At 35.5% G+C, this 25072-nt stretch overlaps 2 protein-coding genes across 4 annotated transcripts in view; one reads left to right on the top strand and one right to left on the bottom strand.

The window, feature by feature from the left end:
* LOC117793916 (flotillin-2) overlaps positions 1–12548 on the top strand; it is a 124947-nt gene extending 112399 nt beyond the window's left edge. Inside the window, exons 3-8 of one of the 3 annotated variants that reach the window (XM_034634361.1) lie at positions 3368–3555; positions 4624–4662; positions 5898–6006; positions 9770–10337; positions 11760–11943; positions 12012–12548. In XM_034634361.1, the coding sequence (XP_034490252.1) occupies positions 3368–3555; positions 4624–4662; positions 5898–6006; positions 9770–10337; positions 11760–11943; positions 12012–12191 (1268 nt within the window). In that variant the 3' untranslated portion in view covers positions 12192–12548. Of the gene's footprint in view, positions 1–3367; positions 3556–4623; positions 4663–5897; positions 6007–9272; positions 9463–9769; positions 10338–11759; positions 11944–12011 lie in introns of those variants that run through there. The other 2 variants (XM_034634362.1, XM_034634363.1) reach the window with 2 other exon arrangements.
* Positions 12549–14482: 1934 nt separating this feature from the next.
* On the bottom strand, positions 14483–23731 carry LOC117790923 (probable 4-coumarate--CoA ligase 3). Its single transcript, XM_034630542.1, has 5 exons — positions 23232–23731; positions 18521–18731; positions 16231–16773; positions 16022–16136; positions 14483–15626 (listed from the first exon to the last, which is right to left on the bottom strand). The coding sequence occupies exons 1-5, from the start codon at positions 23511–23513 to the stop codon at positions 14984–14986; spliced, it is 1794 nt and encodes a 597-aa protein (XP_034486433.1). The 5' UTR covers positions 23514–23731; the 3' UTR covers positions 14483–14983.
* Positions 23732–25072: the final 1341 nt, after the last annotated feature.

The following is a 25072-nucleotide window of genomic DNA, read 5'->3' as shown; positions in this document are numbered from 1 at the left end:
TTTTACGATCGGAATTTCAATTCAACACCCGAATGATAAATGATAAATGATGAATGACGAATGATAGTGTAATTTTGTATTTCATGTGAAGTTTTCGTAATGAGCTTTCGTTCTAACGGTTAATAACAAAGCACTACCGTTATTTTAAGCGATATCACGTTAGAAAAGCTTTAAGAACACTACAAGCACATTTTGTACTTTAAAATACTTTGCTAATTTTAAAAGCGTATTTGAGCTTCGAAATGAGCTTTATTTGGGTCTGTAATGCTGCACGTGTTGTATGTTTTTGTGGGGGAAAAGGGGAACAGTCAGAGGTATGGGCAAGTCTCCCGCATAAAAGTGAAATCTTTTGCGGCTATTATAAAACTTTAAAAACTTGCATTGGAGCTCTGCAGCTTTCCTCCCATTATTTCTTGTCAGAGAGGCATGCAACAATTGCCGTACACACACACACAGGCACACAAATTATATATATGTATAGACTTTGTCAAGTGTAATTGTTTTGACAATGAAAAATAAATAGTTAAATCGTATTTATGTAATAAATCATAATATTTGTAGATTTTTTTTTAAGCCCATAAGCAACAGATTTAATCAAGCTAGAAAAATTAAATACATAACCAAGAAAAAGTTTTTTTCAAAATAAAATATATGAACTTTTTCGTTAAAAAGTAAATCATGGGATTCTGGTTTCCTTGTCAAAACAATAACTAGACTAACTGTTCTAAGCACCACCAATATAATAAAATAAAGTAAAAAAAAAAGAAGAAAAGGTTTCTGTTTGCATAGCGTAGTATGTGATTTGTTTTGCTTTGTGAAAACAATTACTTGAGTGAGTGTATAAACACAACCAGTTTGTTGGCACGCCGCCCTATCGATTAAGCCGTACGCTGACTTGGCCAAAAACGTTTCCTGTCGCTGACTTTGCATAATCTTTGCCTGGACCAAGTCAATAGTGATATTAGCAGCACTTTGCCGCAGTTGTTGTTGTTAGTAATTACAAACTTGTTGCTGCTGCTAATAATATTTGTTATTGTTGTAGTTGTTGTTGTTGTTGCAAACTGGTTGACGCTGCGCCGCCGCGAGTTGAATGTGCGCTACGCTGCTCAAGTTCAAGGTACGAGCAGCGACGTCAGCAACCGCAGCAGCTGCGCAGTCGCACAATCAGCAGCAGCATCAGCAGCAGCAGCATCAGCAGCATCAGCAGCAGCAGCATCAGCAGCATCAGCAGCATCAGCAGCAGCAGCAGCTTTTAAGTTACACTGCGAATAGGCGCTAAATAGTTGTGTAAACAGCGCTAAAGAGAAATGCATAACACACGCACACACAAGCAGCAACAATAACAGCGACGAAAACTTAACGAAACCAGACGTGAATCACTTTCGTTGAGAAAGCTTCTCTGCGTAGGCGTCGGCGTCGGCGTCGGCGTCGGCGTTGCTATTGCGCACGCGTCTGCGTCGACAGCGACAGCGGCTTTTGCTTAGAATTTGTTGTTGTTCTGAGCTCATTTTGCGCTGCTGTCATTTTCATTGTAGTTGTTGTTGTTGATTTCTTTTTGTCGCTGGCACAATTTTGCATTGTTTATTTATTAATTTATTTGTATTTAAGTATATTTATTATTGCTTTTCACTTTACGATGGCTACTCACTTTTTAATGTTTTTAGAACTGTGTCAAAGGAGAGCTTTTTTGTCGCCTCACTTCGTTTCGTTTTGTTTTGTTTTTAATAGCCTGAGTTCAGGTGTGAGCTTTTCTTGTTTTTATTGTGATTGTGGTTGAGGTTGTTGTTGTTGTTGTTGTGTGCTTTCTTTAATACTTTCTTTCTGTGCGCTTTCTGCAGCCGCGCGCTGCGACGTTCGCTGGGCAACTGAGCGTTGGTAGAAGAAATGTACAAAAAAAAAATGTATAAAACGAAGCCAAAATCAACTACAACTAGAAATGGCCACTGCAAAGCCACGCTCTCTCTCTCTTATTCGCTCTCTCTCTCTCTCTCGCTCTGCCATTTTTTTTGCTCTCGTTGTAAACTCCCTTTCTCTCTGAGAGTGTCGTTTGGCTTTTGCGTCTGCGCAGCTGTCACAATGCCCTTTTTAACTGGGCTGGAAGAGTGTGGGGCAGAAAGTGGGAGTGGTAAGTGGAGAGGGAATTAGAGTGTGGCAAGAGGAAGGGGAAGAGGGCCCACTGCAATTGTAGGTGGCCCGTTAGTTGGCACTGCAAATGGACAATTGCTTCCTGTTAAGCTACACAAGTTGACAACACATTTGGCTTTAAGTAAATCATCAGTTTGGACTCTTTTGACGTGTTTGCCGGCACGTAGACAACACACACACACACAATTGAGGCAGCGAAATGCTTTCACTCTTACTATATATGCATGTATATATGCACGTATGTGTGTAAACTAAGCTGACGGCCTGCCAAAAAGTGCGTATGCCAGCGGCGATATTTGTGGGTCATCATTTGGGCCATAATCAACAGACTTGGACTGGCACCAATTACGTCAGCAACAACAAGCTAAAAACCAGTGTGAAAGAAAACACAGCTAACCAAAATGTAAACAGCTGATGAACTAAGAAGCTAAAGAATTATGCAGCTAAAACAGATGACTTAAAGCTAGGCGGCTATGCTAATGCCCTATAGTCGTAGCATGATATAAGCTGTTCAATCAAAGCAATGATAGCATTATCTTTGTCCTCTATCATACGAATATTTCCCACAGTTAATTTTATTAATTAGGTTCAAGAAAAGTACTCTCGAATTGCTTTCAACAAATTTAATATTTGTTGAATTAAAAGAAGTATAAATTTATAATTGAAAACAAGAAGCATAAAGTAATTTTTAAATTTGTGTATTAAATATAAAAATAATGGCATTCGAAGTTTGTGTCTACGAAAATATGTATTTACATTATTTTTTTTGTTAGCTCGTTTAAAATCATATATCATCAATAATCTGTGTGTCTGAAAAATAAAGCAAAACATTTATATTTTGTATTTAGGGAAAAATTGTACATATGCTTTCAAATATAAAAACATTTTATTTTAAATGAAAATTAAAAGTGTTATCCGGACCATTAAAAAATAATAATCAATTGTGATTACAGCAGTCAATTACAGTTATGCTGCTTAAATTTAAAAATAAAATATTTAGATAATAAAAAAAAAAGTAAATCCACAATTGGATTTACTGGATTTAAGTAGGAAAAGTTATGTCAACAAGTGATTACAGGGTAGCAGTTAGTGTATCCGTTTAAAGTTCAGTCCAGTTCAGCTTAGGTGAATGTATCTTTAAAAATAAGGTGAAATGTAAAGCACTGTTAACAAGTAATTATCCGGCTCACTCACACACTCTCTCTGTCTCTATTGCTTACAGGTGGCTGCTGTGGTTCCACAAAGAAGCGTACAATTGTTGGTGGTTGGGCCTGGGCCTGGTGGTTGGTGACGGACGTGCAGCGTCTCTCGCTGAATGTGATGACACTGAATCCGATGTGCGAGAATGTGGAGACAGCCCAAGGTGTACCTTTGACCGTTACGGGCGTGGCCCAATGCAAGATCATGAAGGTATGTGTGTTGTTTGAACCGACAAATAAAAAAAATTAAACAAATCTATCGAGTTCTGTATGCAAGTTACTTTGGCTTCTAACTATAATACCAATATCTATTTATCTATATAGTATACAAATATATATCTATATCTATCTATTTGGCATGCATTTTTGGTAGCAACGTAGTGCAACGTCTGAAAATTTGGCTTAAAGTTCCTTGAATTCCATTTACCAATCTAGTATATACTATAATACGTCAAGTTTTTAACTGTATATGATAATATCGTTCAATTTAATACCATTTGGCATTCGTTTTTCCTTCAACTTTTCTGTTCTGTTTATGTACAATTTAACATTTTTAATTCCCCCTCAAAAAAGAAAATTCAATTAAATTAATTATATTTAGCCTTGCAAGCGCCTTAGATCTGATCCATCAAAAGTAAGTGTAGATTTAGCCCTTAAAATGCTGTATAAATTCTTGAGTTCCGTTAGCTTCTTTTGAGTGCTATTCACTATATTCACATCAACACTCACAGCTCACACTCCCACTCACCCGTGTGTGTGGGTGAGTGTGTGTTTGTGTGTGTGTATTTGCACGCTGAAAATCATTACTGTGACTTGGATTTGCATTCACAGCCTTCAATCATGCACAGTAGCTGCTATTTAAAGAAAATAAAAATTTTTGAATCATAAATTGCACAGACAAATTAATATAATATTGTAACTAATTGATAATATGCACCTAGCTTATTAAGTTAATTCAAATGAATTTTACTCAATCACAGCGACAACTTGCAGTTGAGTCTATGAAGGCATCAATCTATCAATCGATCGCTCAATCACAATCTGTTTATCTATCTATGATCACATTCTATCATTCTCTCACTTTCCATCACTCCCCCACATGATTTATCTCTATCTATCTCTCTCTTTCTCTATTTGATTGAAACTTTTTTTTTCCAACTCTGAAATGATTGATAATGATGATTGACGCACTTAGTTGACGTTTCTTCTGTTGGGAACTTTGACATTTTATTGAATCGAAATTATGTTCTTACCCAATTATTTCATTTCATTATTACAGTCATCTTCGTATAAAAATAAAGATTATGCTAACGACGAGGTACGTTTATTTAATTTCTTTGTTTTCTCACATATGTATACCCTGTACCAATAGTATGGCAAAAGAGGGTATATTCAAATTGTTTACTTTTCAAAATTTGTTATTGGTTTACTTCGGTTCGTTCGCTTGGTTTTTGACATGTTTCGTTTACCGTTTAATGTTACTCGTGAATACACTCACATGCACATACAGACTCATTCACTAACACACTCACACACACACATGCACGCACGCAGAAATCGAATCAGAAAAAAAAATAAACAAAATATACCGTGGAAGAAGAATTTGAACGTAACTGTCGTCATATAATTTGCCTGCATGTTTGTTCATTATCATTAAAAATTACTTCTTGTTTTTTTTCTCTCACATACTTAGCCTACTCTTAGCACTCACACAAACTAGAGAATTAATCACACTTAATTAATTTAAATTAAAAAAAGAAAAACATTATTTAACTTAAATGGAGCTACTGGTCTTATATAAACAGTCGAAATTTGTTGACATTTGTGTTTTTTTACCTTTCTCTCTACTTTCTTTTAACAATACTACCAACCACATACCCTGCGCTCGATCGTTCGACTCAACTTCAACTCCAACTCAACCTCAACTTCAACTCAATCGACTCATCAAACGAATTTGAAAAAAACAAACAACAAAAAAAAATAACAACAACTGTAAATGATAACAATCGAAATTAACCAAACAACCATCATTTGATTGAATTACGCCTACTGCTAAACATCTGTTAATGTTAATGTTATTGTTACTGTTAATGTTACTGTTACTGCTAATGTTACTGTTAATGTCACTGATACGGTTACGGTTATTGTTACTGTTACTATTATGACCATTACATCAACGTGTGCTGGTGTGGTGTATGTGTGTGTGCGGTCTTAACATTATCATCATCAATTAATACTACTCATAACTACTAAAACAATTATTCATTAACCATAAACAATCAACAATACTATTCAAAAACTACTCATGTCTTTGGCTGTGGCTTTGGATTGTCAACTTCTGCTCTGGCTGCTGGCTGCTCTCATTATATCTCTATCTCTCTTTGTCTCTGTATCTCTCATTCTGTGCCGTGTTGATCAAACAATCACAACACTAACATAACCCAATCATATGATCACACTCATACACACACTCACACACCCACTCACACACACACACACACACACGCACGCACACTTACACAGATGATGAATGTTTATTATTTTCATCATCAGGCCGACGAGCTGCTGGGAACGGCCAGTGAGCAATTTCTGGGCAAGAGCGTCAAGGAGATAAAGCAGACGATTTTGCAAACGCTGGAAGGACACTTGCGCGCCATATTGGGTGAGTTTTTATAAATACGATATTCAGACTTAACATATTTAATTTAAAAACAAAATACGATATTCGAAAGAAATACGATATTCGTCAAATCATACGATAAGCGATAATCGACACAACTTATTTGTCAAAACCTATGATATTCAATTATAAATACGACATTTAATAAAATGTACAACATCCGATCATTTTCAAGTAATTAAATACACGATAAAAAGATAAACAATGTTGAATGTCGTAAATTATATACAACAAAATATAGGATATTCGTCAGCCGTGGTGGTCATTTGACCAGAATTGTTTTTCATAAATAAATGACATGAACCAAACTTTCCAATAAATGTTCAACCTTTAAAAAAATATTGAGCCGTTTTTTTATAGCAAAATTAAATTCAAATTTTTAAATGGACCACCCTAAGTATAATTGACTAAATATACGATATATGTTTTTCGGCAACACATACGATATAATTGTTTATTCAAAAAGTAAATTCGATATTCGGCTAGATGCGGTTTAATGAGCTACATAATGTTTAAAAAGACGTGATATACGATTGACCGTATTGGACTAGTTACCTACGATACACTATTTTCGACATTATTGACATAAGGGAAGTTATTTCAATCCTTTTGCAAAATGGGACACATTTAATGGGAAAATTCGAACACTTGGAATCTTAGTAGGATGGATAATTTCCGGATCGTTTCCAACGCTGGATCTATCGTTACTCGCTTTGTTATTTTGCAGTTAATTTAGCTTTATAGTTCATGTTGTGTCGAGTTGATCGTTGTTATCGTTTCTAATCGAGTTTTACAATGACTAGATCTGACCTTGGATGCTCAATTAATTACACAAATCAAACTAAACTTGAAAAAATTTACGAGTGCATTGAACCAGGCTTCCAAGTGTCGGCTTGAACTACTCGTACCACTTGAATTCCCATGAATAGTCGTAATTGTTCTTCTTAATAGAACTTTTGAACTACGCTCGTCAAATGGCCCTGACTTTATTTGTAGACAACCTGATAGACTCATAACTAAATACATACATTTCTTATTGTATATAATAGATGAGGGGATGGAATTTTTATATATATATATTTATTAGTATGTGTATATATCTTGAAACTCAAGGCGGCTTTCATTTGTGCAACTGCCACAATTTGAATAGTTGCGGTGTCCGTATATTGCCAGTTCTCAGTGCGACATGGAACGCTCCGGTCACAACGTCTCCAACCACGTACCTTCCTTACCTCGACTTCACCCTTGAAGCCGAAGTAGCTTTTAATTCAATTGAATCGCGTGTGAACCAAACAACTGTCTCGACTGAGTTTATTGTGCGATATTCCATTTAGTTAATATCTAGTTACTAGTGAGTGCGGTTCAAATTTGTCGTACGGTTGGGGGCTTGACCTTAAAGCACACCAATATTGTTTGGGAAGGTCGCTAAGAATATCCTTTCCCATTGAGGCCACTGACTCAAAAGAACTCACTGTAGCCAAAAATCAAACTTTAAGTTTACTTTATTGGAAAGGAAAGGAGAATGTATGTTGTTTTAGCCTCAGGAAAAACTTCTCTAAACTCCTTTTTATGGAATCAGTATTGTTGAAACCAGACAAATTAACCGAAACAAATATCAATTTCGGTTTCGATACGTCCTGAAACAATTATTTTGGTTATATTTCGGTTTTATCCTTTCATTTCTGGATTTAATATATTATATATAATTTTAATATATAAATTTATATATTGGCCAACACTGTCCCGTACATTTTCCGTACATTTCCCTTGACACGTTTTCTAAAACTTTAAACTAACATAACTTTGTCAAATCTAACCGATTATCTTGTGAAATGACAATTTTATTATTATTTGGCCTCTAATTTCATTATGCATCAAAATTGGAAAATATAATATTTACCATTACTCCATTTATCCATACTTTCGATCACTGTTCATTTTCTTCACAGTTTCCCCTTGCCACTTCCTCTAAAACTTCAAAGTTTCATTACCAGGGACCGTAAATAATGATTTTTTTTAAATAAAAAAACACCAACTTATAATTGTCCTAGAAAATAATGATATCCACCAAAATCTTTGTTATTTTACAATCTCTGCATTTCCGCCATGATTTTTAGATTTCTGATTTCTTACGTTTTTTTCAATGATAATCATTAGTTTTGAGTAATTTAATAAAACTTATTTTCATTATTTTTGATCAAAAAAAATAAAAATCAAAGACAATCATTATTGTTGATCAAAAAAAATAGAAATCAAAAATAATCATTATTATTGATCAAAAAACATAAAAATCAAAAATGATCATTATCATTGAAAAAGAAAATAAAAATCATAAATGATCAAAGACGATTTTTATTTTTTTCGCTCAAAAAAAACTCAACAGTAATTTACGCATTCTGTGTTCGACTTTTCACCAATATTATTGCATATCCTTATAAAGGAGTCATAAAGCTAACCCCCAGTACTATTTTTGAGTTTTATTTTGAGCGAAAGAAAATAAAAAACATTTTCCATCATCATTTTTGATATTTATTCTTTTTCATCAAAAATAATGGTTATTTTTGATTTTTATTTATTTTTTTGATCAAAAATAATAATTATGGTGTAAGTTTTATTAAATTACTCAAATCTAATGATTATTCTTGATGAAAAACATAAAAAATTTAAATATAATCATTACCAAGTATTTTTATAATATAACTTATAATGATTATGGTCCTTGGTCATTACTTTTTTAAAACTTAAATGATTTTCACGCGGAATATCATTTTGATCATGATTGATTCGGCATATATAATACCGGAATACCGGAAATATCGATAATATACGAGTTACGAGAATAACTTCTTTACTCCAAAGAATTCACATAAAACACTCATACGTGTATATTTAAGTATAATAAACTATTAGATCTGACATCTTAAATTTGACATCGCAGCTCATTTAAGAAAAAAGTGGCTAAGAATAATGTAACTCTAGTTCAATGGAATATATATATACGAGCTTTCAGATGAACTTATTTAATTAAAAGCTCTCAAATTAAGCGATCGACATGTATAAGAGCAAAACATAAAGCTAAAAGTTTCGCGCTTTCAGCTTTATCGCAGAGCATTTGACCGCAACGACAAGTTTGAGGCGATAAGACTGCGCCAATGACGTCAAGACTAATATGAATGTTTTAATTAAAATAGAAAAACTAGAAGAAGCAAAAGAAGAAAAACAGCGATAGGGTAGATAAATACGCTTATTCGCAGCGCGCGCTGTTGTCAGTCGACAGTTGTCAGTGTTAACTGGGCCCATAAGCAGGGGGAGCTTAAGCAAGCCAAGTCGAGAATCAATTCGAATCGAATATCGAAAATCGAGAGTCATGTCCATGGTGTGGATGGGCGCCTTCAAGGTGGCCATGATTGTGGGTGTCACTTGGCTGGTAGTTCGACGGTAAGCGAGACCTTGTCCATAAAACAAAAAGAAAAGAAAGAAAAAAGAAATAGTTAATATATCTTCCCAATAATTACAAATTATTGCATTGTTAAAAATAAATTGTAGAGCGAACTTAAAAAATTAATTTAAAGAAAAGGATATAAAATTACTCAAAACATTAATAATTATTAAAAATATTTATAATAATTTAATAATTAAATTTGAAATTGCGATATTCCTTTGATATTACTAATACTATTTGGAAGGTTGTTGCAACGTCTAACTGCGGTCTTATAACTTGGCTTTCATTTCTTCATGATTACAGGAACGCTTACAGTCGAAGAGGTGTACAAAGACCGCGATCAGTTCGCGGCACTGGTGCGCGAGGTTGCCGCACCTGATGTGGGTCGTATGGGCATCGAGATACTCTCGTTTACCATCAAGGATGTCTACGATGACGTTCAGTATTTGGCTTCGTTGGGCAAGGCTCAAACGGCTGTGGTTAAGCGAGATGCCGACGCTGGCGTCGCCGAGGCCAATCGAGATGCCGGCATTAGGGAGGCCGAGTGCGAGAAAAGCGCCATGGATGTCAAATATTCGACGGATACGAAAATTGAGGATAATACGCGCATGTACAAGTTGCAAAAGGCCAATTTCGATCAGGAGATCAATACGGCCAAGGCCGAATCTCAATTGGCATACGAACTGCAGGCGGCCAAGGTCCGTCAAAGGATCCGTAACGAGGAGATCCAAATCGAGGTTGTCGAGCGTCGCAAACAGATCGAGATCGAATCTCAGGAGGTTCAACGCAAGGATCGTGAACTCATCGGCACCGTCAAGCTGCCCGCCGAGGCTGAGGCCTATCGTGTTCAGACTATTGCCCAAGGCAAGCAGTAAGTATCCAAGCTGCCACAATTTATTACTTATACGACCTGTTTATCACAAAGTACGATTCTAGATAGTAAATAGTCCACTTGCCTCTAAGAACTCAGAATAAAAGACTTTCACCAGAAATTAATTCGTTTTCCCACAACATAATCATTGAGAACAATCTAAAAATATCTTAAAGTTTTCGGATTGTCGGATAAACTGTTAATAGATTGACATAAGCACGTTTTTGGCAGGCTTGCATTGATGTCCACATTAGAAATACGACTTCGCATAAATGCAGTGATATAAATCAAAGCAGAACATCGATATTAACATCAACATCGTTTAATAGAAAAATTTGACATCAAGCTTAAATAGGATGACCATTTTTTCACATCTACAAAAATGTTAAATAAAAGCAACCACTTGGAAGAGAGAAAAAAGAACACAAAACAAGCATTTAGATGCAAGTCTCCATGTTAGAGTTACTTTAATTGATTACTCATACGACCTGTTGACGTGCAAATCAAATAGGTTTTTATCCAGTTGACAAACAACATGCAAATACTATAAAATATACCTTGATCAAAACATTTTGCAATATCTTGCCAGTTGTAGTGCAACTGAAATAGTATTTTTATAAAATATTCATACAGTTTTTATAGCAAATAACGCACTGAACTTACTAAATAAGATGCTTACATATTACACACCAGAAGAAGGAAGTATTTTTGAGTCTACTTCCTTACTCGAATTCATTTTATGGGTTTTATAAACTCAGTACAACATTTATACTACAATTACACTTGTACTACTTTTATAGCATATTTATACTGTTTTGATAATAAATTATTTGCTGTCCATGCCATGTTATTAATATTATATAGAGCCCTAGACGCAAATTAATCAAAGGCAGAAAAGTGCCTAGAAACTTAATTTCTTGCCAATTATTTTATATTCAGAAATTAAGTGCTCGTAGCTTAATAAAAAATAAACACCATTATTAACTAAATACATTGAAAGATTTTATGGATAAAAGCTTACGATAGTTTCGACTTCATTCAATCACTTTTTCAATTAATTTTTAATTAAATCTAATTCTGTGTTTAAAAATAGGAAGTTTTATAAAGTTTTCTTTCCCAGTTTATAGAGCATTATTATACGTCAAATGATAATTGGTTGTAGCAGCTTTTGAATATTTCTTAAAGGTTTTAATGAAATGCAATATATTCGCAATTCGTAAAAATTCTTTGTAAAACACATCGTATAAGTTATATTTAATTTAGGAAGTTTTATGATGAACTCTTAGTAGCTTCTTTTATTTAGCTAATCTTACATATTTTTTTTAAGTATAAAAATAGTTTCCATTAATTTATTCAATTTTAATTATTTAATAATTTTGTACTCAATTAAACTCGCTACTTTCCTCTTGCTTTCCCCTATAGATGCCATACAATTGAAGCTGCACGCGCTGAAGCCGAACGTATTCGGAAAATCGGTTCAGCTGAGGCTCATGCCATTGAGCTGGTGGGAAAAGCGGAGGCGGAACGCATGCGGATGAAGGCGAATGTCTACAAACAATACGGAGATGCGGCCATTATGAATATAGTACTCGAATCGCTGCCCAAGGTGAGTGAATAACAAAAAGAAATATTGAGAAAAAAATATGCTTAATTGAATATTTACTTGGTTTTTAGATTGCCGCAGAGGTGGCTGCACCCTTGGCCAAAACGGATGAGATTGTGCTGATTGGTGGCAACGATAATCTGACCAATGATGTGACACGCCTTGTGGCACAGTTGCCGCCCTCTATAAATGCTTTGACCGGTGTGGATCTATCCAAGGTTCTATCGAAAATACCTGGAGCCAAGGCGTGAAATCTGCTTGAATGGGATGTGCAACAAATGGCAATGACGACGTAACCCCCAATGGAATTGTAATAATTAAAGCGAGAAGAAGAATCAGTATGACAAGGAGATGGCTGGAAAGAGATAGAAATTAAAGTAGAGAGAAACATAGAGAGAAAGAGAGAGAGGGAATGCATTTGTTAGAGCGAAATGAAACGAAAGCGAATCACTTATAAAGAATCGAACGATTATCTACAGATACAAAAAAAGAAAACAACAATAAGAACAGTTATAGCAAAATGTACTCCGATATTATGTGTCAGTGTGTGTGTATAAATGTGTGTATAATTAAAGATCAGCTTAATGATCAGCTATATATCTAATCAATCGAAAGTTATGCATTTCGCACGCATTCGCAAACGCATTTTGTGGCCTTTTCTCGATTATTAAGAAATACCAAAAATAAATACAAGCAACACGAAAATACCAGCAACTAAAAATTACAAATATTATAAACAGTTAAGAGAAATTTGTAGATTCAACAAAGAGTACATGCCTACATAATTGTGCAGTTTGTTAGTATTTATAATAACACTTATATTTACGCGTATGTATTTTTGGCATTCGTCAATGTTGTAATCTCTGTCATTTTAGTGAAATAAGTTTAACGCACACGACCATCAAGATCTTTTGATTAAAGCAAGCATTTAGTTTGACAGTGTTGTAAATTTGCTTATCACACTGTCATTTACTAACACTTTTCCGACCATCTATGTTCAGTTTAAACTACAATAACTGCCTCAAAAACGACAACGATAACACATCCCCACTGTGCCAAATAAACAATTGGCACCCTCACACAAGGCACACTTTACAACACTACTCTTAATGGCGCCACAGATCTTCCAACTTACATACAAACATTCACACACACACACACTGAATTGATATGCGTTCGATTCAACATTTTTTTTTTTTTTCAATAATTCATATTATTTAATAATATTTTTGGTATTAACAATTATTATATGTATATTTACCAACACTGTTTATGTCCTAATTTCGTATCACGTTTTCATAAATGTTTTTTCTACTGTCAACATTTTACAATTTGTTTTATAGTTCTTAGCAAAAAAAAATCTTAAGAAAAATTGTACGAAACATTTTATAAAAACTTTAATTTAGTTAAAACAATTTCTTGAATCTATTTACAAAAAATATATACATACGTATTCTTCTATGCATTTCTTTTTTCAGTTTTTGGATTTTCTTTTCTTTTTTTTTTTAGTTATCACTGTTGGTGTTCTAGTATAATTAAACAAGGTTGCAAACATTGTACATTTTTTTATTGAAATAAAAATTGGACCCGATTTTTTGAGTATTCATTGATGTCAATTCTAAGAAAAAATAATGTAACTCCTTTTAGAATTCATTGATGAATTGCTAAAAGAAAAGGCTTCAATTTCTTTTTTAAACAAAAATTAATGTATCGTTTCCCACATCAACATGAAACATTGAGGACAATCTAAATAAATACTAATAAAATATTCGGATAGTCTGGTCAACTGTTTCTAGATCGACATAAGCACAATTATTGCAGCCTTGTAATGAGCCACAATTTGTTTTCGAAATTCAGCTTCAAAACAATGTTAACAAGAAATAATGAAAAGAAGAAGAATCGTATAGAGAATCTACGCGCATTTACACAAAAGAAATTATTTAACAGAACTACAAGAATTAACAAAATACTTATTATAAAATATGAAATCAAAGATATATATACATGAAAATATATTTTTTTTTCTATTGTATTTTAAGTGCGAGTATCATAAATTTATATGCAGCGTGCGGGATGATTTAAAGTGCAAGAAAAACTATAACTAAATAAATAAATAATAAATCGAATCTTAAATTTTTGTGTATTTTGTCGTAAATAAATAAATTAAAAGAAAACTTCAAAATGAGAGTATTAATGGGATTGATATAATCATAAAATCTTTTGCATGCCGATTACTAAATGCTCTTCCAGATTGAACCTCCAGCAGGTGAATTTCAAGATATGATTTTTAAATTTGGTCAAGATATCATGTATCCAGCTTTTCCCACAGAACCACATTTTTATCCCTTCGATTTAATATTAATTTAAAAACATTTTACGAGTATATAACTTGGTCAATAAGTATTTATTACAAATTCTCATAAATATATAAATGTATATATAGATATATCTTTATATGGTATGAGTAAATATATCAATATTCAATATCGTTCTTAATCTAAATATATATACAACTAACTTACTAATATATATATTTAAACATATAGCAACTGCAAAAAAAAAAAAAAAAAAAATTATATAGATTTATTTTATATTGTTCGTCTTTTTGCTTATGATTATGTCCGGTCCTTGGACAAATATATGATATATGTTTGTTTTAAATTGTATATGCAGATCCAGGTGTTACAATCGAGTACACACTGTGCAGATACAACCTAAGCAACAAGTCCTAATTAGCCCTATGACAACTTAAAAACTATGGACCACTCCAATGACAATTACGTCTAGGACTAAAGATTTCCGTATCTCGTTACTCTCTATCTGCTATTCGTTAGGGATTACTCGCTACTCTCTACAGAGTAGCCCCAGAGGGCTACTTGTCTAAATGCAATGTTTAGAACGCCAAAACATTGGCTTGGTATTAAATAATATGATTGGGCTCTAGTTAAAAAGAACGTTAAAAAAATAACAAAATCAACGTATCTGCTTTGGAAAACTTCAAAAGGTATCTAGCAGATACAAGATACATTGGGAGTTGGATGGCTCAGTCCGAATACTTTTCTTTGAGATCCTTGCGCAATATTTTGCCCGTTGGGTTCTTGGGCACCTCATCAACAAACACGACACCCCCCTCGAGTTTTTTGTAGTGTGCCACACGCCCTGCCACATAATTGGAAATCTCCTCGGCAGTCGCCTTCTCGTTCTGACGCAAAACGACGATAGCCCGCGGTGCTTCCCCGTTGAGCTCGTGTGGTATTCCAAAGACGGCGGCCTCAAGGATCTTGGGATGATCGCGCAGTACCGCCTCCAGTTCGGCGGGTGGCACTTGGAAGCCCTTCACCTTGATCAGCTCCTTCATGCGGTCCGTGATATAGAAATAGCCATCCTCATCGTAGAATGCCACATCGCCGGTGCGCAACCAATTGCCCGGATAGAAGGTCAACTCATTGGCCTCCTTATTGTTCAGATAACCGGACATTACTTGAGGTCCTCGCACACACAGTTCCCCAGTGGTGCGTGGACCCACGCCCTTTGAATCGTCCCCACTCAGTGGCACAATCTTGCACTCGGTACTGCCCGGCGACACGCCCGTCGAAGCGTAGCGTGTGTTACCCTCCGGCGTCATCAAAATCACCGGAGATGCCTCCGTCATGCCGTAACCCTGCATGAAACGCACCTTGGGGAACCTAGAAACGAGAGATACGAAAGGAAATCAGTTAGCCTATTTTTAATTTTTTTTTTTAATTGATAGACTTTAAATTTATTTTATAATGAGTTCTAGTCAAGAGATTGGAATGAAAATTTACGAAAATTGCCAAAAATATAAAATTGAAAGTATAACATATGTATAAACAGTGCACGAATGCTATGGAAAACATTAGCTTGTGATATTGGATTGAAATTCACTGAAAACTAATGTAGGTAACAGCCAGGTGACAATGGACCATTTAAATTTCTGATGGAATTACAAAGAACGAATGCTTTAAAATGTGATTTTAAAGCAGGAAACGGGGAAAATTATTTGTAAATTGAAGTACAATATTGACAGAACGATGAGAATTTGTTAAAAGTAGATACTCACTTCTGAAGAAAGCGTTCGACGTCACGTTCGCCAATTGGAGCAGCACCGGACATGACAACGCGCAGGGAGCTGGCGACTTCCGGCGTCACCTTCGGATTGTTGATCATGAAAAGAGCTAGACGGGAGAAAAACAGCAATTGGTTAGACAATTGATTGAGTTAAGGAGGGATGAGGGATGAGGGAATTGGTAATTGGAAAATGTTACGCACCTATTGGCGGTACCAAGTTGAGAATGCTGCCCTTGTACGTGTCCAACGATTTGATAAAGTCATCTGGCTTAAAGGCGGGCATCGTGGCCAGACGAGCGCCTTGTCCCAGTTTCGAGAGCATGACCACGGTAAGGCCATAGATGTGAAAGAATGGCAATACCGCTGGCAGGGTATCCTGGCTCACCAGTGAATCAATGTGCAGGGCCGCCTGCACCTGTTCGCAGTTGCTGCTGACGTTGTTGTGGGAGAGGACGACACCCTTGGGCATTCCCGTGGTGCCCGAAGAGAAGGGCAGAAACACCATATCATTGGGAGTGGCATCTTTGGGAGTCCTCAGCTCATCGTAGCGCACATTCTCCGTGCTCATCACCTCAAAGAAGTCGATGGCACCCGCCGGCAACGATTCACCTGCCGTACAGCGCACCACCGCAATGGGAATCTGTTTTCCCGCCAGCTGACACGCCTCTCGCAATGTTCCATAGCCCTGGGCACTGCCCACTAGGAACTTGGCATCACTGAACATCAACTGGCGTGCAATCTCATCTGAAATGCAAGTCATAATATACCCGATTAGCTTCGATTGTACAGGGAATTCCTCTTCTCTATTCTGTCTATCAAACAATTGCTTTTTATTTCACAGTTTACTGTCTTATGATTTAATATCCTTGAAAAGCATGATTCTTCCTTGATATATTCTTCCCGGAAAGTTCTCAATCAAAGAATAGCTTTCCTCTCCACTAACTCGCATGTTCAAATTTCCTTTATATAGTCTCTTTTTTTAATTATCAAGCCCTGCAGTGCACTTTGTTCTCAGTACAGGGCATCTGTCGGTCGAACATTCCCTAAAACTTTATCGAAATTGCTGTAATATATATAATCTAATATGTATCTCTCTCCCTCTCTTTCTCTATCTGTGTCTTAATGCAGGGTAATTCTTAGTCACGCACTTCCTATGTTTCAGCTTATTGTATCAGCTAATCTGTTGGGAATCAAAACACAAAAAAAAAAAATCATTATACGCTCTTCTTACCTACTTCACAGGGTATCTACCAGTCGAGCAATCTGCTTTTATATAAAAAATGTTTAGCTAACCTTAACTATAAACTAGTCAAAAAGGCTATAGTCGAACCACCCGACTATAGAATACCCGTTACTTACTTCAATATATATTAAGGTATTTTACAAAAGTTACTACCTAATAAAAACTACTGCATACTTTTAGGTGCTTGTATTGCCTTAATTGTTAACACCTTTGGTTAGCTTTTACTGTCGTTCTACTTGTCCGATCTTGCTGTCGTCAAGTAAGATAATAGATAATATTAATATATCACTACGGACGGCAGTTCGCGCTTGTGACGAAAGCAGCACGAAGAGTGCGAAAAGCGACTAGCAATATATACAGCTAATATGGTATATTTTCTTTTTGTACCTTTAAACTTTTTATCTAAAGTACTCGGGTAACATTTAACATGTGAAATAAGGTTTTATCTTACATTTTGGCGATTTATGACAAAACGGCTCTAACGATAACGTAAAATTTCGCTTGTTTTTGTATATGGAACATAACTTTTGGCTAAGGGGTTCAGAAGATATAGCCTATTTACTGAATATATATATTTTAATAAGTATTAAGAGAGGACAGCAGCAACAAGGCGCAGGCGTAGCAGCTAGAGCTTGAGAGTGTTGCTGACAGCTTTGCGTTGCACAAATAACCAGTGTTGCCAGACAGATTTGTTTTGTTTTGTGTTGCTGAAGTATCCAGTGTTACCAGACCGTTTAGTTTTGTTTTTTGACGAGTTTTTTTTTAAATATGAAAGAAATTCATCAAATAAATTTACATATTTTTCTTTCTGCCTGCATTAATGCAATTTAAAAAACTTCAGATATCACACAAAAAAAACCTCTACACGAGGTAAAAGTCTAGTGACAAAAGCATACTTATTTTTTAAGTAACGGGTATAAAAATGGGCTATCGTGTTTATTCGTATATTGAATAATATAGCTTATCTTAGCTATATAAATTATTTAGGCCTCCCAATAAAGGTTTTCATGATTTTCGTAGTCCAAAATTTTGCGCCGAACCCGATCTATAAAATTTGTGTCTAGGCTTATCATTAACTGTGATCTTTTGACTTCAAGGTCGTAAAGTTTACAGAGCTTTTTAAGAGCCTGATAAGAGTTAATTATACGAGATTTACGTTTATTGCTAACTGTGGCGTCTTATCAAAGTTGTTAAGTACTAAATTGTGGGTTGCAAAGTATCCCAAAAAACAAAAGGGTTGACACTCACCTGGCGTATAGATGGGGTTGATTGTGGTTACAGCCAGTCCAGCCTCAATGCCGCCCAGGCAGGCAATGGGATACTCTGGTATATTGGGCAGACAAATAGCCAGAACATCAGGCTTTTCCAGCTTAAACTTTGTCTGCAAGCGAACTGCAAAGGCGGCACTCGAATCTCGCATTTGGGCGAATGTATATTGACGATCCGTGACCACACAGACCTAGATAAGGATTAAAGAGACAAAATATGGGGAATTATAGAAAATAGTGTAAAAGCTGAGAGTATTAACACAGACTAGAGAAAGTCAAATGGAAAACGGTCTATACATCTAAAAACCTTAAAAATATAAAAGATTTTGTGGGATACCACATTAAGATTTTTATCGAAGCATGGAAACATTAAAGTATATTTTACAACCAGAGATATAGAGAAGGGATTCAATAATCTAAGAAGATCTGAAAAAGTCTAAAAGTAATCGATTCCTTTTAACCTTAAAAGTATGAGGTATTCTCTGATGTATCAAACTTCTTGTCAAGGATAGCTAAGAATGATATATGTGGATTTAAAAATAAGAAAAGAGTTGGCAATTATAATCGATTAGAGTTAAGAACATGATAATATATTCCTAGAATTCCATTCTAAATATATATTCTATACTAGAATCTATACAATGTCGAGTCTTAATTCTCTTTAAATATTATGCAGATCACTTCTATATGTTAAAGTCGTTAGATTTTGATGATTCTGGCTTAAAATAAAATTAATAATAAAATAAAATTTAATTTAAATCTAAAACTTCGGCGCCATTTAACGATCAGCCGGACCAGACAAGACAAAGCATTATTTACATACTCTCAGCTCAAGGTGCTAAGAATATATGCATGTATTACACCCTCTGTGAAAATCTAAAATTTCATATTGAAATTCAAGCTGGAATATCCGAGCAATAATTGGATCGCAAGACGATCCCACCGAATCGTAAAGTTTAATGTCTGACTAATGGGTATGTCGAGTGCATTAGCCGCAGTTTTGACTGATTGCAAGCGGATGTGACCTTGGTCAGGGCCAAGTTGAAGGTCACGACGAGCAGAAATTTAAGCCGAAAGCAAAAGGCTAATACGAAATTTTGCAAGTTAATAACTCGTGAAGCACAACAGTTTTAGCTAGAACTGTTTGGGTGACAATGCGGGGGGCTGAGGGGGATACCCGGTTTATTTTGCGCAGTCAAAAATTGGCATTAATTTTAGATTGCGAATTATAAATAAAACGCGACACACACACACACACACACACACACACACACATACAAACCTGTGAATGGGCAAATAAACAAGCGCATAAAAATGGTCAACTTTTTTTAAAAATTAAAGAAATCAAAAAATAAAAAATAAAAGCGAGCAAAAAACGGAATCATTTCGTGCATTTGACGCGCTCTGCGTTCCACTTGAGTTGCGACTGCGGCCACTGATCAAAGTTCAGTGGGGCAAAGTACAAAGTCTGCAAATGTATGAAATTAAGAGCTGCCAATGTATGCTGTATGTGTGCGCGTCTCTCTCTCTCTCTCTCTCTCTGTGTGTGCTCAAGTGTGCGTTTGTCTCTTGTGTTGTTGTTTTGTTTTGGGCGACGCGTCGTTTGTTGACTTTTTTCATTACCCAAAAAAAGAGCAAGGCAACTGAAGAGAGCAACTGCTTGCCGCGCACTCTCTTTACATGCTGAGGACAGGCCCACGGAAATCAAAGCAAGATGAAAACAAGCTGATAATAAATATGGATTTACATACATATGTCTGTATGTTTGTACATGTATAATTAGCCGACAATCGGGTTTTTGTTTTAAAAAACAAAAACCAAACAATCATAATTAGCATATATAAAAACGAGTACATCCGTATTTCAATGTCTAATGTCCACATCAAATTTGCCAATTAAATAGAAATTATGATTTTGACTCGTTTGTGTGAGTTTACACCAACAATTTGGAAGTCGCAGCTTCCAACTGACGTAAGCGGAGCGCACGCGACGCCAGCAGAGAGCACACAGCTTACACTGTACAGCAACCATTTTTATGCTCTGGGGCGCGCAGAATTCAATTGATGTAAAAAGGGAGCTGCGTAGGATCGAAACACAGCTTAAGAGAACCACAGCAAAGAGAGTTTTGCATATGCCAGGAGTAAGAAGACTCGTCAAAAGCGGAATTAAATTACAACATTACAAATAATAAGAGATTAAGAACATATAGAGAGATCTAATTTTTTTAACATAAATACAGTTAATGTTATTGAGTTGGAAGTGATAAAAATACGTTGTTTACGAGTTTCAAGAAATTATTTAAGTTTTTGCAAAATGTGTGCTTGATAGCTGAGAACTAAGTACGTATGAATGTAAGTACGTACATATGTATGTATGGGCATACATACACACATACATTAGTGTGCGTGCACATTTTGATCAGTGCATTGCTTTGGAATCCAACTATGGAAATAGATTCCATTGGCTTCCCCCACCGCCAACCATACGAGACTTGTGTGTGTGTGTTTCTCTTTTGTTTTCACTGTGTTTATTGGAAATTGGCATTCAATTGGGGCGCGACAAGACGCAAGCTGCACTTTGCACCTACGTGCAATGCATTTAATTGCATTTAATTTATGATTCTATTCTGCATGTATGTATGTGTGCATTTGTGACCCTCTGATTACTGACTTTACACGTAGTTCGACAGTAGACTTGTTTTGCTGCTCACACTCACACACACACACACACACGCACACAAACACGCACACACACAAGTGATGGCAATAAATTTCAATGAACAACATTTGCACTTTGATTTGTTGAGCGAAAAGTGAAATGTGTAAACAATACGAAAAATTCGACGAAGTAAGAGGGAGACAACGATAGCGAGAGAGAGAGGGAGAGAGAGTGGGTGGTGGGTGGTGGGGAAGACTTGTAGCTTATGCAAGTGCAAGTGACAAAGCTATCCCATGCAACTATTTATAGATCGTATCTCGCTCCCGTTCTCTCCCACTCTCTGTCTCTCCGTCTCGCTGCATGGCATTCCAATTGGAATTTTTGATTGCACTCGTGTTTCAATTGGCATATGTATGGCGAATCTAGTTTGCATTTCCATTTAAAGCGCATTTCCAGTTGGATTGCCGTTCACATTCTTATCAGCCAGATGTAAGGCAATTTAATGCCAACCCAATCGACTTGAACTTGTCAATTTGTCCGACAATCGCACAGTAGGCCCCCCTTAAGTGCACCAATTGGAAAATGGCAATATTGACAGACCTCTTGTTTTGTAGTATCAGTAGTAAATACTCGTACTTCTTATCTCGAAGCTTGAATTTCTTACTCGTTATTTTATTTTTTGCAACTCGCATTTCACAACTCACACATCATGTGGTCTTATCAGCCAGACGATATCTCCCTCTACGCCTCCACAATACTCAGATACCCCCCATAAACTCAAATGACCCATATAAAATTAAACATGTACAGTATATCAATTAATTGTTTTTCCAACGAAAATATATAACAAAAATATATATATTTTTATTATTAAAAGAATGGATCTCATTATTTATTTTATAACTAAAAGGAATAAAACCAAGATAAGGTTTTTTTTTATTTCTGCAAAATTAAATATGTTTATTTTGATTTCTTTGTCAATGAAATTACGTGACATACTGTATGCGTACATATCCGTACACCTGCAGACCTAAGTTCTACGGTCATTGCGAATCACGGGCCACTCGTGACTACACTATGAGTATACTCGTTCCCACTCGAAAATCGCACTCAAATTCGCACTGTAAACCAAATTAAAAATCAACATTGGTAGACGTATAAACACACACACACGCAGATTCACACCTATGTATATATTGGCATAGGTTCTGGTTCAATAAACTGACAAAAAAAACAATGAATAATGAAATTGTATTGATAAGTTTTGGATGAGTAAAGTAAAGTGAGGGTATTGAATTGCGTTATAGGGCTTAACTTATTGAAAAAACTAATCAGTAGGAATACTACTTATTTAAGGTACTTCTAGGTACCCTACCGCACCCTTCTATCGGCACTTTACTTTGTTTTTGTGTAAACTGAATTGAAAATCAAATAGGGAGAAGTTTCTCTAGGGAATCGATTGAAATCACATTTATTTAAGACTATGCAATTTTTGATTGAGTATTCTATTGATCTATAAAATACCCTACAATTGCTACTTCTCCTTTTAATAGCATAAATATTTTCAAAAATTTAAGAAGACAAATATCTTTCGGAAAACATTTGATAGATACTCGTATTATTGTCTTATACGAGTATCTATCAAATGTTAATTACATTTGAACTTCAGAATTTACTTAACTTCTACTACTATTACAAATTAAAAAAAACAATATCTCTAAGATATTAGTTGAAAGAAATTAGAAAACTTACTTTCAATTAAACTTTACAACTTACTTAGGATATATCGAATTTTGGTTCGAAACAAACAGAAGTAATTATAAGATTTTTTCTGCAGCTGCAATCTATCTTAAAACACCTTACAATTCACTTTAGAATTGTATTAAAAATCCAATTGAAATAGCTGGAGTATCTATTAGAAATTAGATTTAAGAGAAAACACTTGTCTTGAACCGCATTTAATAGTTTGAATCTTTGAATTGAATTAATTTCCATTTGTTTTCACTTTCCGACCTTCCGACTTTTCGACTTACCGCAGCCGTGGAGTTTTCCCACTTTTTGAAGTCGCGCCAGACGTACTCGTGCAACGGGACATTGGGCACCTTAATGGGATCAAATGGGGATGTCTTATAATAACCATCCTCGGCATTATAATGCAGAAACTTATCGCGATCGCCGATGCTTTGGGCGCGTTCAACGCTCGCCGTGTTGCGCTGTCGGCGGTTCGTGGAAATGGCACGAGCTGCAGCAACATTCAATGTGGTTGCAGCGCTGCGCAGACGCAGCATTTGGACAGCGGTGTGAACTGGATACATTATTTGACTGAAATTGTTTACTTAACGCACTCTCTTTGCACACTCTCTTTGGCTGGCGCAACACTCTTAACTTGACCTGACTTGAGCTACGTTAAGTTGAGTTTAAGTTTAAGTTTGAGTTCAAGTTGTTGTTGTTGTTGACTTCGTTTATGCTTTGCTGCTTGCTGCTTGCTGCACACACGTCTGCTGCTTTGAAGTGCTGGGGCACGACTACCAGTTGGCGTCGCAGCGAGGCCGTTGCCGGCTCGCCGGCTCACCAAAATAATACTCACCAATGCATACACACACATACACGGACACACACATACAGTGAGATCGCGTTGGCGTTCAATTGGCATTCGTTGTTGTTTTGTCTCTCTTGTTTTACTTTTGTTTTGTGATTCCTTTTGCGCCTACACGCTGTTTAGCTCTTGTTGTGTTTGCTGTTACAAGATCTCTGCTCTCACGTGCGCTCTCTCACACTTGCTCTCGCCGTGTGGCGCTCTCTGCATGCTGCTTACATATGTATGTATGTTTCGCTGCAGACGCTGCAGCGCGCTGCTGCTGCCCACGCCGCTATGCCTCTCTGTAACAGTAAAAGTAAATAATCAACAATTATGCAATTTAATTTGTATGCATATGTACAAACATACATACATACATACTAGTATACATATGTAAATGCATTTCCATATGCAAAGCTCAGCATCTTCGCTTTAAGTTACAGCGCTCAAAATTCTGTAAGAGAAAATTATAAATACTTACAGTTAATGAAGAAATTGTTTTGACAAAAAAATTCACATGTTTTTTATATTATTTTTAAAATTATTTTTAGCCCTATGAATTTCGCTATTTATCTTTTTAGCTTGTTTTAAAAACTATGAGCAGCTGACAAAAAAAAAATTTTAAAAACTAAGAAAATGTATTTTTTTTACAATGATAGTTGATAACATATGTATTATTAAATGTCAATTATAATTAATTAACCTACACAACAAAATTTATTTCAATGAAATAAGGCAGTTTATTAAAAAGTTAAAAGCATTTATTTATTTTTTTTTTAATTTTAAAGATCAGTTACAATCTATCTCAGCCCCCTGTATTACATGAATACAAGTGGTTGTACTATATCTATCTACCTATCTTGCTGTCTAGATTATTTGTCTATTCTACATATGCATGTAGATATTTATTTTTCCCTTTTGCAAAAGACGTACATAAATGAAATTCGTTGCATTTAAGATGTTTCTAAATTTACAAGATAAGTGTACATACAACTAATTACATGCATGTATATCTTTGGATGTGTATATGTATTTGTGTAAAGAACCCCTGATAGGCTACAGTTATCGCTATCGCCTTCCATTGTCTTCTAGACGTGAATTCCGTCACAATATTCCGTCCTTGTGAGCATGACTAGGCTTGTATTGTGAGTGCTCTTATCATGATATTGTTGTGAGTACTATTATAATAATTAGTATTATTAGTCGGGGGTAAAGTACTGGGTACTGTTGATTAGCGTAAAAAGTAACTAAATCTGAACTAATAAGTAGATCACTCTAATCAGCGAGTCAAACTTG

The sequence above is a fragment of the Drosophila innubila genome, chromosome X (assembly GCF_004354385.1).
Source record: "Drosophila innubila isolate TH190305 chromosome X, UK_Dinn_1.0, whole genome shotgun sequence".
Classification (NCBI taxonomy): domain Eukaryota; kingdom Metazoa; phylum Arthropoda; class Insecta; order Diptera; family Drosophilidae; genus Drosophila; species Drosophila innubila.
This window is presented reverse-complemented; position numbering and strand designations above follow the sequence as displayed.